This window comes from Zonotrichia leucophrys, chromosome 1A (genome assembly GCF_028769735.1).
Source record: "Zonotrichia leucophrys gambelii isolate GWCS_2022_RI chromosome 1A, RI_Zleu_2.0, whole genome shotgun sequence".
Lineage (NCBI taxonomy): Eukaryota > Metazoa > Chordata > Aves > Passeriformes > Passerellidae > Zonotrichia > Zonotrichia leucophrys.
The window spans coordinates 57977463-57994284 of NC_088170.1; the positions used below are offsets into that span (position 1 = coordinate 57977463).

The 16822-nt window shown below is 38.1% G+C and overlaps 1 protein-coding gene across 1 annotated transcript in view; it reads right to left on the bottom strand.

The window, feature by feature from the left end:
• Positions 1-823: 823 nt before the first annotated feature.
• Positions 824-16822, bottom strand: part of DUS4L (dihydrouridine synthase 4 like) — a 36733-nt gene continuing 20734 nt past the window's right edge. The window contains exons 9-12 of the mRNA XM_064702852.1: positions 13114-13249; positions 10394-10505; positions 3126-3226; positions 824-1769 (exon numbers count right to left, since the gene is read on the bottom strand). Coding sequence (XP_064558922.1) covers positions 1731-1769; positions 3126-3226; positions 10394-10505; positions 13114-13249 — 388 coding nt within the window. The 3' untranslated portion in view covers positions 824-1730. The remainder of the gene's footprint in view (positions 1770-3125; positions 3227-10393; positions 10506-13113; positions 13250-16822) is intronic.

Here is a 16822-nt window from a genome sequence, read left to right on the forward strand (position 1 = left end):
CTGTGTAAACCATTCACAGTTCCTTCTCAAGGAGAAATACCTTTATCATTGCATTCACAGCCATCTGTTTTTTATTCCATATTATTTTTTAAGATAATATTTTAAGGATGAAAAGGACAGTGCACAACATCATTCATAATAAGCTTCTAATTTTCTACCCCATTATCAACTTATACTAGCAGAAGAAGAGTTTGAAGTTTGAGTAGATAACAGTAAATAAAAAGCAAGAGTTATTTGCTTTTGTTCAGTGTCTTGAAGAAACATAGGTGAGGGTTGTTTTTGTTCTCTTTTTAAAACCAGCACTTCTTGTTATACCTCCAAAGTTTCCAACCACAGCCTTTGGATCTGACCGGAGATAACATTCCACCACAATTTTAAATATTTCAGAAAGGGGTGGAGAGAAAAGAAACAAAGATGCATTCACCTACATCTTCAAAACACGTGTATGCAGGTATGAAAAGTCTGTAAGTTTTCCTGGAAGTTTTTATATGAATAAAAAACCCAAAATCTTGAGTGTCACAGAATCTCTGAAAACACATTCTGTACGACTTCAGCAAGGATAAAGTATTTTTTAAAAACATATGCCTTCTTATTTAATATGGTATGTTATTATGCCTTATACTACTTGATAAGCTGTGTTTAAATTCTAAGCTAAACAAATTTTATTTCCAGAGTAAGCAAAACCACCACTATGAAGATTGTATTTTCAAGAAGAGTTAAACATCAGCAAGTTAGAAGTATATTTTGTTCCTGGTGCATATAACTATTAACTATGATGAGACAGCACACTGGGAGAGATTTACAAGAAAAAATCCAGAAACCATGAACTTAAACAATCCCTTTAATATAACAAACATATCAAACTTTCAAATATAAACTGGAACCAACTAACAAATAAGCTCAAAACAACTTTCTGAATACCAAAAAGGTCTTATGCAAAACAGTGCACATTTATTTGAGGTATCGTATCCATGAAAACAAAACAAAACAAACCAAACTATCTACATTTAAAACAATTTTTACTTAGCGAGCTAAAGAAGTTAGGTGGTACATAAGGAGTAAACCAATGTAAACAGTGTAAAAATAAAGACTTCTAATACCAGCCAACCCAAAAATGAAATATCCCAATATATTAGAGAAAAATAAACCAGAGGCATGCAAAATATTGTTTGTTAAAATACACTCAAATCCATGTGGCTAAAGTGAAAGTCACAAGCTAGTGAGGTGGATTTGCAAAGGCAATGTTTCTTTCTTTATTTTCCTTAGACTGATTGTCACTCAGTTTTCCACTGATAAATAAGTTTTCAGCCTTCTTCAACCCACTGGGAACTGAATTTCTAAGATTCCAAGCAGGTGCTGCAAGGAGGTTTAAGTAATTGTTTTTATGGTCTAGTGTGATATACAACCCCACTCAAATGCTACAAGCAATGGTGATCTGTTACCATTATGGAGGAAAAAGCTTGGTAAACAGGTTGCTCCAGGTGGAGTTGAAAGATTTTTGAGTTTCTCCTCACGAGAGCAGTGACAAACTCCATGGTAAATCCGGTAAGCCACTTAACATTTTATTTGCAACACAGAACATTTTGGCAACCGATATATTAGAGGAATCTGAATAGTGACCTGCAATGCATGTGCTTTTCAGAAAAATCAAGTTTTGTTTCAGGTACATCAACAGCACAAGCCTTTTCTCATTCAAGCAACTGTAGCGATGCCATCCGTCCCAGATGTGCTTACAGGTCTTTCTTATCTTCTGCTTTATTTAAACGTTGCTGAAAAGACACAGATGAAAAATAATTTCAGTTTGGCAAGATCAGAAACCACTGAGTTCAGATGCCAAATTTTGCCCCTTTGCAGTCACACCTGATTTGTTCATTACACACCTTTCTAAGCTGTTCCCACCAACACTACCCTGCAGAACCCCTGAGCTTCTGCTGCCAGCAGTCAGGGCTGTGCAGCCTAGTTCTGCTCCCTTTGGTTTTACAGCTGAGCTGTGTAACAAACTCAGCACAAAACATTTTCTGCTATCAACTCATTTATCCCTGGGAGCTGAATCTACTGTGTGCTCAGTACCTTCTGTTCCTTCTACTCAGAGGTAAACAGAGATGGTAAGGATGTGTGTTTTAGACCACAAGTCTGCTAGAAATGCAGCAGGACTACTATGGCTCATTACACAGGGAAGCACAACAAGGACAGGACATGCATGGTGGTCTTGAATTGAACACAGAGATCAGTTGAGCAATCTGTCGAAGTACAGGGTGAGGCTGGGAATGAGTTAGTGGTTTCACAGAATACAGGAAAAAATATTATAACCAGGTCAAAACTGCCTTTTTTAAAAATTAATACAGGGCTGAGCAACTCTTCATGAAAAGCAGGTCACCATAATTTTAATAATAATTTATTTTCTCCCAAGACCACTAGACCACTACTTGTAAATAGGTTAACTTTAATTTTTACTGAATTTTGTTGGGTATGGAGCATATGAAAATCTGTCAGACAACTTAAAAATACAAACTCCCAGTTCTATTTACTGATACTTACTGCGTATCTTATGGGTATTACAGCCATGTACGTAAGAAACTCAGTCAAACAGCTAATTGAACTTTTGCTTAATATGGTTTAGTTTTTAAAAATTATTTTGTACTTCAGTTTGAATTTTATAGTAGCCTGTTTTTAACCTAGGCTGTTTGTTGGGTTTTTTTATCCTTGTGTATCAACAGTATTGCAACATTTATAATCTAGGATTGCAAAATCATGTTTTAAGAGCAAACAAAATAAAATTACTTTTATAAATCATGTATATACTCCCCCCGCCACCCACACCCCTCCTATAATTTTCTTACAGTATTTCAGTGATCATCACATGCAAAACCACCTGAATCTTATTTTCCAAGCAACAGTAAAATGGAAGCTAATGATAACCTGAGCTTTGTCAACCAAAGTGCAAAAAATAAAATGCTACTACCTCTGCAAAACAAAATTCTACTATTCTGAAGTAGTTTAAGGAATGCTGCCTGTCGTAACTTTATGATATCCTAAAGATTTTGGTAAATTCTCTCAAAACAAACAGAATTTTGTTGATACAATTTCAAAACACAGTCCTTGTATGGCAATCCAGAGCCACCTACCTGAAGCTGTTCAAATTCCTTCATCAGATGGTCATATTCTCTTCTAAGGCTTTCAGACTGCTTTTTAACTGCAGCCCCTTCAGTTTTTGCCTTATGGAAAGCTGTAAGATACCAGAATTGGTGTTTTAATTATTACTTGTATTCCTGCAGTTCCTCAGAGCCCTAGATGTGCATCAGGGCTCCATTGGAGTAAACTGTCCCTCCTCTAAAATAGCTTCACAGATGGACACAGGAACCTGAGAAGCTGAGGACAGGGAGCAGAAAGAGAATGGCCAATGTTCAGAAAGATCAGCACAAGGAACAGGAAGGGCCTGTAAGAAAGGTAGGGGTGAGACCAATAAACTCCTGAAACAGGGACTAGTTAGTGATGACTGCAGTGTTCTGTCACATTGCAGGAGACAGGTCTAGAAAAACAAAACTCAGCAACTCCAAAACTGTCAGACCTCTTAAGAAGAGGAGGGAACTCAAACACTGGGCAAGATTTTCACACAGCAACTGAGACCATCTATAAAACACAGTAAGGAGGAAGATGATACATGATTATAGGAGCACAGACCTCAGCTTTCCACCCTGTTCTGAATTTTACCATGCATGAATTAATTGATTAGCAGCATCAGCTTACAGATGAAAAGGCAGAAATGGTGGTGGGTGGATAAACAACTCTGAACAGGTTTTTAACATGTGAAGAAAGTAATTATTACTCCACTCCATCTCAACACAAACTGAGAGCACCTCTATGCTGCAGTACCAAACAGCCTAGGACTCCACTGGGGCTGTTTTACAATGCAGGATAAAACAGCACAAAGTGCCATAAAGCCGTTAGTCCCAAGCTACTATGTAAGGTCATTTAGATATTTTCATATTCCTCTGCTATAGGTATCTCAGGGATTGTTGTATTTCTCTGACTCAGCACCACAGGCATAGTCTAAATCTTGATCTACTGATGTGAAAACAAAGAAATGTTGTTAATGACCTAGTAGGGCTGCCTCGCATGGCCACTTAGAAACCCCAAACAACCAAATAAAAATTTTATTAAAACTAAAAAAAGAACATTAGCAAATTTCCTTGTTCCCGAAGTGTGAATCTATCCTTTGACTGTGAACTCCCTGAGAGAGATTTCTTTCCCAGAGACCTCCACTGCAGTCAAGAACTGCAGCACCTCTAAAAGCCTGTTCTGAAAAGATGAGGAGCTAGATGTGGTTTTTGTTAAGCACTGACTTACAAGCACTCTGGTATGAACCAGATTTCTCTTTGGGTGCTAATTCCTGAAACATCAGGAAATGAGATTCAACCACACTCCTACATGCAAGAAGGAGAACTTCTTCACCCAGAATTTCACTTATTTTTAAATAATTAATTTGAATGTACAGATAAAAATAATTCTCATTTCAGAACTCTGCAAGTGGTTTTCCTGTAACAGGAATTGCACCTACCTTGAAATTCTGATTCACTAGAGTCAATAACACTTTGGTCTACTGATTCCAAAATGATTAAAACCTCATAATTTCTCTTTAATTTCTCCTTTCTTTCATTTCCATACTCTTACACAGTTTTCCTTCATCCTTTAAGTCATTTTTGATAGCATCAATACAGATTTTCTGAAGGTTTTGGTATTTGGAGTAACTTTGATTTCCACACATGTGACAAGTCCAACCCCACTGCATTTACTCTCTCTCTGATCTCTGTACTGTTTAAAATTTTCAATACTAAAATTTTGATATTGATAAAATAAATTTGTGACAATTGGATAGAATTTTAGGTTGTAGACAAAAAAAAAAATACATATGCTATTTCACTTCTCCAAGAATCTGCTAATTAGAAAGATAAACCTTGCTTTTGTTTGAACATTCTTGTACATACTGTAGCAAAAAGTAATAAGATCTCACTTCTGAAGAAGTTGTAACACAATGTTATTGACCTAACACTATTTAGTTATTTATAAGTAGCAGCACAGTACTTTAGTTGCAACTAAAAACTACTTTATCTTTCAACATGAACAAAATATGTAGAAGTATCTACAAGTCAGGAAAGCGAACAAGCTAGTGCATTGTTTTAGTGTTTTGACCAAAACAGATGTATGACAGAAATATCTTGCCTAACCCTAGAAGAAGAAAAAGCAAAGAACAGATTGTCCTTTCCACCTGCGTTGGCTATGGACAAAAACCCCAAAACACCAATAAACCACCAAATGCAGACTCATTCCTGTTGGGGTCACACAATTAAAAGGAGCATCACGTCTTTGACAAGGTGAATTCCTCAGTGCATGCATTTCCCTGATGCCTTGTGAAGCACCAGAGTGTCCCCACACCAGTGCCCAGCTTCTCTGCTGGGAGCACTGCAGCGCAGCCCAGCTCACCAGGTACACTGCCTGCCATATGGATCCTATCACATCAACACAGATCCAGCAGGAAACAGGAGATCCTTTGTGTGCACAACACACTCAGTTATTATTTCTGACTTCCATCTGGCCTGTTACTTTGCCTCCCAGGAGCACAACAGCTGGACTGGCAGCAAGCAAGCTCCCACAGCTGACACCTCCCACCAAGTCAATGCAGAGCAGGCAGATGAGGATGCTACTGCTACATTCATGCACCCATTGAGAGGAACAATCAGGAAGTTCCAAACAAACAAATCCAGCCTCAGTACTGTAAGAGGTAGGCTATCCTTTTCCACTCTGTCCCTTACCAAGAAAAATCAACAAACTATTCCTAGGGCAGTGTTTCAATGGAAGACATTTGTGGAAAACTTTGCACTTATGTGTGACTGAAGGTCCATAAACTAATGTAACATGTATAATCTAGGAAAAGTAAAGAACGTGTCCTTTCAAAACATTCTCTGAATCCTATTCCAGGAGAGACAGTTTACTTCAGACTGCTCTGAATTCTAAGGGTGAGGAATAAAACTGCTCTCAGGAGCTACATTACCACAGCCCAGTAGCTGTAGCATTTCTATGATCTTCTCATTTCAACAACAATGGAGAACCTAACTCCAAAACCAAACACCAACAAAAACAACTAATAATTCTTTGGGCATTTCCTTGCACAACTACTAGTCCTGGTCTGACTACATCACTTGACTTACAGTGCTTGCTACTAAGGAAACCATCTGGAACTTACATTAGCATTGCTCACAATACAAGCCTACAGCCCAAATGATTTGGACTAGTTGAAGAGTAAAAAAGAGCCCTCTCTTAAAAGAATTTTCAAGTGAAAAAAGAGCTATTGATGTTTAAGAATTTAGGCACTGACGGCACAAGAGATTTGCCAACAAATACGCTGTAAGGCTGGGAACTCAACTCCAGTCAAGTACCTCCATGCTAATTCTGAATTCTCTTCTTAAGATACAATGGTCAGAATTTAAAATGAGAAGGCAGGGCCAAAAAAATTTACAAATTTGCTTCAGGTACCTTTTGCAACCTCAAATAAAATTTTGTTACAGAAGGGATATTATAGCATCATTGGATGGCATAAAAAGCCTTGTATAATAAACCCATGCTTGCTGTATGCAGCCATCTCTTCTAATCAACAAATGTGAGTATCAGCTCTTGCTGCATGTGGCACTTCAATGGCTCCTACCCTTGGTTATCACCTCAGTTTTGTAAAAAGTAAGGTTAAGTAAGACAGACCTTGTTCCTCAGCTTCCCTCTGCCATTTGCCAAATAACAAGACTGTGGCCAATTCTTTAAACTTGTTTGTTTTTAAAAACTGGTGTGCATCAGAGAAGCTCAGTGTAGTTTTCATACATGGCACTAGCCTACCCAGCAACACCAAGGCCAAACTGAACTCTCCCTAGCAGCAGCTTTATGAAATGTATTCCCAAAGTCTGTATTTTTAACAGGTTTAAGTGAGAGCTGTACATCTGTACATGCATACTTTCTAGAATAGGCAACAATTAGAAGTTATTCCAAAACCAGCCCTCCACATGAATTGCTGCTCTCCTCCTGTCTCCTACAACACTATGGAACCATGAAACAAATTTTGTGTCAATCTGTACACAAAACAAACCTCTTTAAATGATGCATCCAAGTTCCATTAGAATTTCCTCCTGCCCCATCCATATATAAACAGAGTATTTTCAGAAAAAGTTGAACTGAAGTTCAAAAGCACCTAAATGACTTTGATGAGCCAGTACATATTTAATGAAGCCCTGTTCCTGCCCCAGCACAAGGACCATTGTAAGGACAAATGGAAAGTTATGAAACTTCCCTCAGGTCTAATCTCATGCCCAGTTGCAGGTAATTGTTTTGTAGTGTTTTTTTGAATAGTCTTCCAAACCATCAAAATGAAACAGTATCATGGGCACGTCTTCTTTCCCCAGAAAATTCCTATTGGTCCTAGTCCAGTAGCCATACTGAGAACCTTTAATTATCAGAATATTTTGTTTGAAATATGTCTAATGTGTAGCAGGAGAATCATTAGTTTCTGGGTATTGCTACAAGTATGTATATTTATTTTTAGGTATCAATGAGACATTTTCATAATATATAAGTGTATCAATAAAATACCATCTCAGAAGGTTTCTAACCAGTCATGCTATTACATGTCTAGGTATGCTAAAAATGGATTAGGCTCTCAAAGTGCTCGCCCCACTGCTGGGTGCCTATAAAGCCCTGACAACAATATGTGGGTTTGCAATAGAGCTGTGAGGAACTAGCCTTCTTTGCTTCATTTCCAAAATAAAGGAAAAAAAAAGCATCAAGTGTAATACAAAAGTCAAGCTTGGAAAGAAAGCAAATTTGGTAAAAAACCCTTAAAATTAATTTCCAACCCTTCTTCAGATGTTACTAATTTTTGTGCTCAGTCTTGTATTTTGATTCCTCCTCCCCACCTATTCAGAGCATAGGAAAAAGGTCTTCTTAACTTAGGATTTCACTGTTAAGTCAGGGAAAAAAAGTAGTCTGTGTTTTCTGTAAAAGACAGAAAGCTGAAGAACTAGAGATAAGTCTCCTGAAAGTCTACAATCATCTGTCTACACTACGATTTTAGTCAGAATTTCAGGAAGAGGAGACAACGGTACTTTCTCTTCCAGCTGTAAATACTGATTCAAAACTTTACAGGAAATTTGCATAGCCTTTGATGTCACAGCACCAATCTGATACTAAACTGTTTTCTTAAATGTGAAGCAGGTGTACATTTAGGACTCCTCCTGGCTGCCACTATACTGACTTAACCCACCTTTCAACTCACAGCCTACTCTAAAATAATATATTACCATGCATCAGCAGCTTAGTAAGTGTCCCAGACCAGAGCAATGGGTATTTGAAACTGCATTTGAAACAAAAAAAGGTTTTCCTTTCAAGCAGCAAAAAAATCACCCAAACACAAACCCCCAACCAACCATGAACAATATCCAAATTTGTGACTCTTACTAATACCATAGTTGAAAAACAAACAATAAGAAAACCTCAAAAATCAAAACCAGTAAAGTTTTCATTTTTTTATGAGTTTTGTCTTGTTTCATGATTAAGTGACACCCTTTAAGCTCTTCACTCTTCCCCCACAGTTTCATGGATTGGACTTTACAGACACAAAGAAAAAGTTACTTTGGTCATGAGAGCTCAGTAGCATGAAACAAATTGCTTAGAAAAGGCAAAAAAACCTTTCCAATGTCAGCTTTCATTTTGTGTAATGCATTGCTCACACTTAGTGAACATGACAGTCAACACTGACCTGACCAGCTGCAGGAATTTCAAAAGAACACAGTAAATTCACATCCTCTAACACTCTATAGAAAGCTGTGTCTAAGGATGTGGTTGTTCTTATCAAGTACTTCAAGCTTTCTGGCTATCAATTTGCTCAAAATAACATAGAAGAAAACTTACAAGAAGGTAAGACAGACAAACCTCAACACCACCTAGCTGCTCATGGTAATTCCCATACCACCCAGGGGGCTATTGGCAATGAGGGGGGTGGCATTAGGAGAAGGGCTGTAAATATTTTCCTATTCACTCCTTAGAAAGACCCTCTCTCCCACTTGTGCCCTAAACAAAAGATTCAAGCATGCCTTAATTTATACATCTCTTGGATGGACAACATATCATGGGGAGAATGAAGCTGAAGCAGCATGAGGTAAATCTATTTATTCCTTAGCTTTCTCTAGCATTCCTGACTGAAAAGCTTACATTATATTAGTGTTACATACCACCAGTTAGTTTAAATAAGACATAAGCATTTAAATTTTCCATTGATCCTGTCACTTCAAAGGCACTGCCCCCCAGCTTTCTTCAAGAAAACAGCAGGAGAGGGAAAACCCACCATCAAACATGCCTGAGAATGTGAACTAATGAGACCCTCTAAAGATTCTTGTTGCTTCAAGTCCAGTTGAAAACAGCTGGTTTGCATTTTTTATTTGAATTCCCAGTGGAGCACAAAAAAGGATTCATGAAACATTTCTGAAAACTTTATTCTTGCAGCACTGTAGCAGTCCCAGGCAGTATGAAAGTGGGGCTATGTTTTGATGATAACACAGTGTCTCGTACCAAGAAAATTTGTATTTTTGTTACAGTCTGAACATCTGATTAATGTTTACAAGATTGCAGGCTGTGTTATCTTAAAAACACTGATTTCAGATCAGCAGGTGCTCACAGGCATCACACACCTTGAGAGATCCCAGTAAGACAGAACCAAACAGGTCAAATCTGCTTCTATCTCAATTTGGGCTGCCTATAAAGCAGTTTTGACAACCTAAACCTTAAACACGGAAGCTGCTAACAAAAGTATTATGTTACTAATTTTAAGTTATGTTTCCTTATAAACAAAAAAAAATATTAAAAAGCTAACATCTTAACACCTCAGCTGCAGAACATATATAAATTTAAAATACTAGTCAAGGACTATTCTGCTGTCTGACAGAACCCCATGGTAGTAAAAAACCTCAACCACAATACATCCCCCATTTTATGCAGGGAGAGTGGCTGCTATGTATGACATGAAAGATCAAACTGATACCTAAAAGCAACGTGCAAATGATTCCATATCCTGGTCATTTCATTGATGAAGACAAGTCAACACCACTTAAATATATCAGTGCAACTTGTTAATAATTACAACCTAACTAAGGTGTTCTGATTACACCTTACATATTTTCATAATGAACACATTTACTAAAATATTGGGATGGCAACAGCATGTTTTAACAGTTCCTAGTCAAATGTAAAGAAACCCCATGCCAAGTGTTCTGGAAACAGATGAAGTTAATTCATGCTACACCTAGAATATTTTTTTGACATTCAGTGTTAAACAATCAAAGAGGTCCTAACTAATACTCACCATTTGATGTCTTCTGTAGCTCTGCTTTCAAACGTTCAACTTCCTCCTTCAACTTCTCCTGAGTTGCATCTGTTGACTCTTTCTTTTTACTATCTCCTTTCCCACTCAAGGCCTATTAAAAAACACAGTTGCTACAATTAACTTCATTTTCATAAGTCTGATATTAATGCAAAATAGCCAGGGAATGTCAGCCTTGATCTTGCAAAGCTGCAAAGCATTACATTTTATCAGATGTCAACCTGACACAGGCAGATAGTCATTCTAGACAAAAATCTTCTCTAACAAAAAAAAAACAAAACAAAAAAAAAAAAAACAAACCAACAAAAACCAACAAAAAAACCCCAAACAAACAAAAAAAGGAAATTAACAAGCTCAGTGTTTTAGGTAATGGAATACTTAGAATGGTGTTATCTCCTATGTAAGAGTACTTCTCATGTCTGCATCAAGTGCGCAACTTTCATTTAGATTATAAAATGGATTTTATACACACTGGGACTGTCAGTGACAAAATGCTGCCATGTTTATGAGCAAGTGGTTAGAATTCTCTCCTTGTAGGTTTGCAGCTACTTCAATCTTCAGAACAGTTCCAATATCCAGATTTGATTTCCAGTGAAATCCAGGACAAAAACTAGGAAAGGATCCAGGAAGAGCCCTGTAAACAGCTGACAGAAGAGCAATATATTCCCTGCATGCCAAAAATGTTGGCACTACTATACTTATGCACCCTGTTAAGGTGCAAGATTATATCCCATAACAAGATCCTTTTCTCATAAAGCTTCTACTATGTAACCACACATCATCTCTGCAAAAGCAAAAAAGAGGTAAATGCTTAATGGGAAAAAGAAAAGAAAAACAGACAAACAGCTGTTAGGTGAACTAGAAATATCAGAGCTTACTAGGCACAGGCAGGAGCAAAGGGGAAAGATTATTTCAGGAAAAAGAAAAAGAACTGTTTATAAAGATTGGTAAACAATCCAAGGAAAAGAGATGAAAAAAAAAATTTCCAGAAGCTACTTAATCAAAGAGCTGAGATGACATTTAACTGCTGGTAACAAAACCATAGGCAACTGTCTTCTTTGCTTTGTGCTCACCTCTTTCTGTTAGCACGCAAACAGCTATTTCTGTAAACTTTTATCTGAAGTCCTGTGCCCCATGAAACCTCTGAACAGTGCAGACCTTGCACACCATAGTAAACTCAGAGTATTTATACTTGCAGCCAGTGCCTTATGCACAATTGCTCTCACTTCTCTCCAATGGTGGAACGAAGCACACTTGTAAATAAACACAAATGCAGGGGCCAAGCCACAAAAAAGCCTAAACCATAGGATGTCTATAAAGTTAAATATTCCAACCCTGAGCATTTCCTGTGCCCATTACAATGGAGATCCAGCCACAGCATGTTGCCAGTACCTGTGGCTACCTGTGTTTTTGAAAACCATGCAATCGAGCACACAAATAAAAACAGATAGGGCTACAGTTTCCAATTTCTGGCTATCATTTACAAGTGGCTAAGAGAATGTGTTGCTAAGAGAATGTGAAAGCAGAACAAAAAAGAGGACTTTTGGCAAAATCTCAACAGGATAGAGAAGAAAAAAAACCAGCAAAAAGACAAATTCCATGGCTGAGGGAAGAATTTGGATCATTTTGACAACATACCAAATCGCAAAATTTTGGAATCATTTTATACTTGGGAAACACCTAGCAGAGACTAGTGATCCTTGTTTTACAACACCTCCCAGCTGGACTTTTTTTATCCCTTCTAGTACTTTCTGTCCAGAGTCTTCATAGGAAGATTCATTACAAAATTGACAGTGCCAGTAACCATAGACACTGCTTTAGACAAACTGGAAGGAAACCTGTACACACCCACAGTGTGGGTTTGGAATTTAGTTTTAACTATGTGCTGTACTCTAAAAGCTGTCCTATGTCTAAATGTCTGAACTCAGCTTAGGGTACAGTCTCTTCAAACAGAAGTCAAACTGTTACAAGAAAAGATTTTATACATTTATCTTAATTATATCTTTGATGCCTTTCCTTCCTGAATAGTTATGTACTGAACCACAGCCTAATCACTCTTCACATAAAAATAACATCTCTCCAGTCTGTTGGTGGTTTTTTTAAGTAAAAAAAAAAGGTAGTATTCTCATTAATGCTACAGTAGCATCCTATTAAGAAAGGGAAGTATTCTGAAATTGGCTGACCTCCCATAAAAAGACAGAAGAATACAAAATTCATCAAATACAAAAGATTAATTTACAACTTGAAAAAATACATTCAGAACTGGAGAAAATCCTGTTAAGAAGAAACAGTCAGCATGAAAACAGTTATATAGTAGGCTTTTTCATCCTGGACTGCTACAGCCTTAACCTAAACAGGCAATTGTTTGTGATAAAAGGAATAAAATTAGTGTCTTCCTCTACTTTATTATGACTAAATTCAGAGAGGTATTACTATAATCTATTACTGCTTTGATGAAATTTGTACTGGAAAGACAGAACTTCATTTATTTGTTTTACTTCAGTTTCCTTTGTTAATAAGGTGCTAATATAATTTGTTTTCAGTATTCTGAATTACATATTATAGAAATATTTTTCTTCTTTTTTCAACCAGAAGGAATAAAATGAATAAAATGAACAAGCATTCTGTAGCAAACCATCCTCAGAGTACATTGCACTAACTACTTGCTGTGTAAGAAAGTTACTGAAGAAGCTCAAAGATACCTCCTGCAGCCTTTCATTCTCGGCCATGTATTTTTTGGCTGCTTCAGTAGCATCATTTACTTGTGTTTCCAGAGCTGCATGAGATGCCATCTCTTTTGCCAGCTGAGTGAGAAGGGTAACAGTACGTCTCAATACACTGGTGAAAAAAGAAGTGAATAGAACTGTAATTTACAGCATAAATAAAAACAACCCAAATCATAAGCAAAAACCAAAACCACAAAAATCAAACCAAGCAAAAAATCCAACAAACCAAAACAAGCCCTTTTCTCTCTCAGTACCAGATGTAAAAATAAAACCAGAAGAGGGAAACATCCAGGCTCATACATAACAAATAATAGCAACAAGAGAGACAGAAAATATTTTCATCCATTGACATTCTGATTTTTACTTGATACAGAACCTCCCTCATCCTAAATACCCACAGCCATTAAGGGGTCAGAGACCTGGTTGCTTAAAGGCTGTTTAAATGCTGTTGTATGACCCAGTATTTTTAACAGGATTGATCTCCAAACTCAGGAGCCAAACAAGTTATGGTAATGAGTATAGGGAAGAAAGAAAAAAAATCACACAACTTCATAAACAGCCTTGCAAAAATAAAATTAACAGTATGAGCATAATAATCTTCCAAGTACTGTCAACAGAATTAAATCAGAACACGTATGGATGTCAGCACTCAATTCTAAGCTTTGCAAATACCTTGCTTGATTCTTTGCATCACTATTTTCATTATTCATCTTGAAGTCTTTCAAATGTTGCTGAATCAAGGCAACACAACACTGAATTAAATTAATGCCTATAATGTAAGTATGCAGCTGCTCTTCAAAGAAATTTGAAAATCTAAGTAATTTACTTTTTCATAACTGGAAGAGTATTAACAGATCTTTTCAAGTTAAGCTTCCTTCCACCCCTTGCTTTTTCATTGAAAGTTCCTTTTCTTACATTTTTAGGGGGCTAATATAAAAGCCAAGGTCCCTATGTTACTACTTTTCCACAGATTAGCAAATTTACTATTGCTTATTAATTTACAAATGCAGGAGTCATTAAAACATCAAAACTAAAAGAGAATCACAGAATCCTGTTAAAAGAGGCTTCCATCTCATGAAAAGCAGGACAGGTTAAGCAGATTGCTCAGAGGTTTATCCAGTTGAGTTCCTACCATCTTCAGTGATGGGAGATTCCACCATCCTTGAGGGTCCTAGCTCCAGTGCTTAACTGCTCTTGACAGCAGCAGCACTTTTCTACCACAGGTCGGAACATCTCAGGTTCCTGTTACCTCTTGTCATTCCTTTTTGCATCCACTGAGATGAACTGCATCCATCTTTTTTACTACTAGACAGACATAGAAACCAATAGGATTTTCCCTTCAAAGTCTCTTTTGGCTGAAAGCAAAGCTCCTTCATCATCCCCTCATTGGTCACCTATTTCAGCCTCCAACTTTCTCTGTACCCCACTGCAGTACTCCAGTATTTTGGGGAATTAAAACTGGACACAGTCCTGCAGCTGCAGCATTCCACATGTCATACAGAGCAGAATAACCATTTTCCTTGACCTGCTAACTGCATCCGTGCTATCACAGCTCAATACACGATTGGCTTTCTACCAGGATCCCCAGGTTTTTTCCTGTAAAACTTCTTCCTACCCACCCATGCAGCCAGTCTCCAGCCTGGATGCTGTATATGATTATCCAATAAAATGTCAGGCTTTGCATTTGTCTTTGTTGAGCTTCATGAGATTTCTGTCAGCACATTTCTTCAACCGTTCTGGCTCCCTCTGAAAAGCTGCACTGCTCTCCAAGGTGTCAACCACTCTGAATTGGAAATGTGACCAGTTTGCTGAGGGCACACTCAATCCTATCATCCATGCCATTAATAAAGGCATTAAACAACACTGAGCCCAGTATGGACCCCTGAGAAGCACCAGCTGAAATTCACATGGTTATTATCCTTTGAGCCCAAAGGTCCAGGGAACTTCTCACCTGCTTTTTTCTTCAGCCTGTATCCCTCCACAGTTGGGCTATCAGAATACTAAAAGACACTATGTCAAAGGCCTTGCAAAAAGGATATTCTGCTCTTTATCCACACAGCCATTCACCTCACTGCAGAAGGCAACAAGGATGTTCAGGCATCATCTTCCCTAAGTAAATCTGTGATGGGTATTCCAAGTCATCGTGTCCTTCGTGTCCCTGAAGATGTCTTTGAGTAAAATTTCCTTCATAACCTTTCCAGGGAGGCCAGTCTCTAGTTTCTTACATCCTGTTCTCTGTCCTTGAAGACAGGTGCAATGTTTGCCTTTCTGCAGTCACCAGGATTCTCCCCAGAATTGTGATCTTTCAAACTAAGCCTTACAATGACATTGGCCAACTCCCTCTGCCATCCTAGGAAGCCACAGACTTTTATATGCCCAACTGGCCTATGCACTCCCTAGCTGCATCTTCCACTACTGAGATGATGTGACATACCCTGCTGACTCTCCTAGAAGGCACCAGTGAGCAGTGGGCTTCTTGAGATTTTCTTTAGTTTTCAGCCCTTTTTATCCCTCTCTGGTTCAGCATGGGCTAAGAGAGGACCAGGTCAGACTAACAGATGGGTGTCTTTGTCCCACCAAGGGGACTGTCTCCAGGGGCTGTGACTCTCCTCTTTTCTGCACAGTTTGCAGATGAGAGGCTCAACTGGCCCCAACACCCCCTCTGACAGGTAATTTTCCTCACCTGTACCCAATGCTCTGCAATAACTGAACCCCACAATGCTGTTGTCTTGCCAGAAGTGACAAGCTCCCAGCCTCCTCTATTTCCTGAATCTCCATATACCATTCTTGTGGAATTCTCCCATTGGCTGATGTGCTAAAATGAACCAAAACTGACCCAAAGAATGAACTAGAGGCATCCAATTACCCATTCACATTAGATGGGGTCTCAAGTTGTTTGGATGATGGTATAGCAGTACAGGGTAAGGCAAGCCAAGGAACACTTTCTCCTCACTTCTCTGACAGACATTGTCTGTTTCATGGATTAGCAAACCAGCTACTAAGAAAAGTCCTTTGAGGAAGTGACTACTGGAAGAGTGCTTATTTCTCCTAAATCTTGGTGAAAGGCCAGCAGCTCAAAAAAACCTCAAGCAAACCTCTTCAAGAGCAGAGTTTTTATACAACATAATCTACTGGGATCACTTGACAAGTTTTCCTCTTTGGAAGCTGAATATAAATAGGATCCTGAGAGATCAGCTTCCAATTCTTTTGTAGGACACAATCTAGCTATTCCTCCTGGAGCAGAGATTTAAAACATATTTGTGCATATTTACTTAACCTCTCTGTAGGAAGACAAAGAACTTGATGTATTCCTACCACTATTGAGCAAGGCTACAGCCACATTGTTTTTTCCAAAGCTTTTCTGCTCAAGCTTTCCATTCATTTTTCCTTAACACTTTTTATGCTGGATGGTCTGCTAAAATAGCCACACATCACTCAAAGGGGAAGAAGTTTGTCATAAGTCTGATTCTGTTGTCCTTCCTGTGCTCCTCTTGAGTACTGAGGCAATGTCAAGTAGCTCACTGAAGGAACTCCTAAGAGGACCAACACTCGTTGTCCAGCCACCAGAAAAATGTACAAATGGAAATCATCAGACCAACATGTCTGTTTCTGTTTGTTCACATTATCTATGTCCAGTGACTTTGTGTGCTCCCAGCCCAACTGATAAGATCTGCAGGTTGTTGTG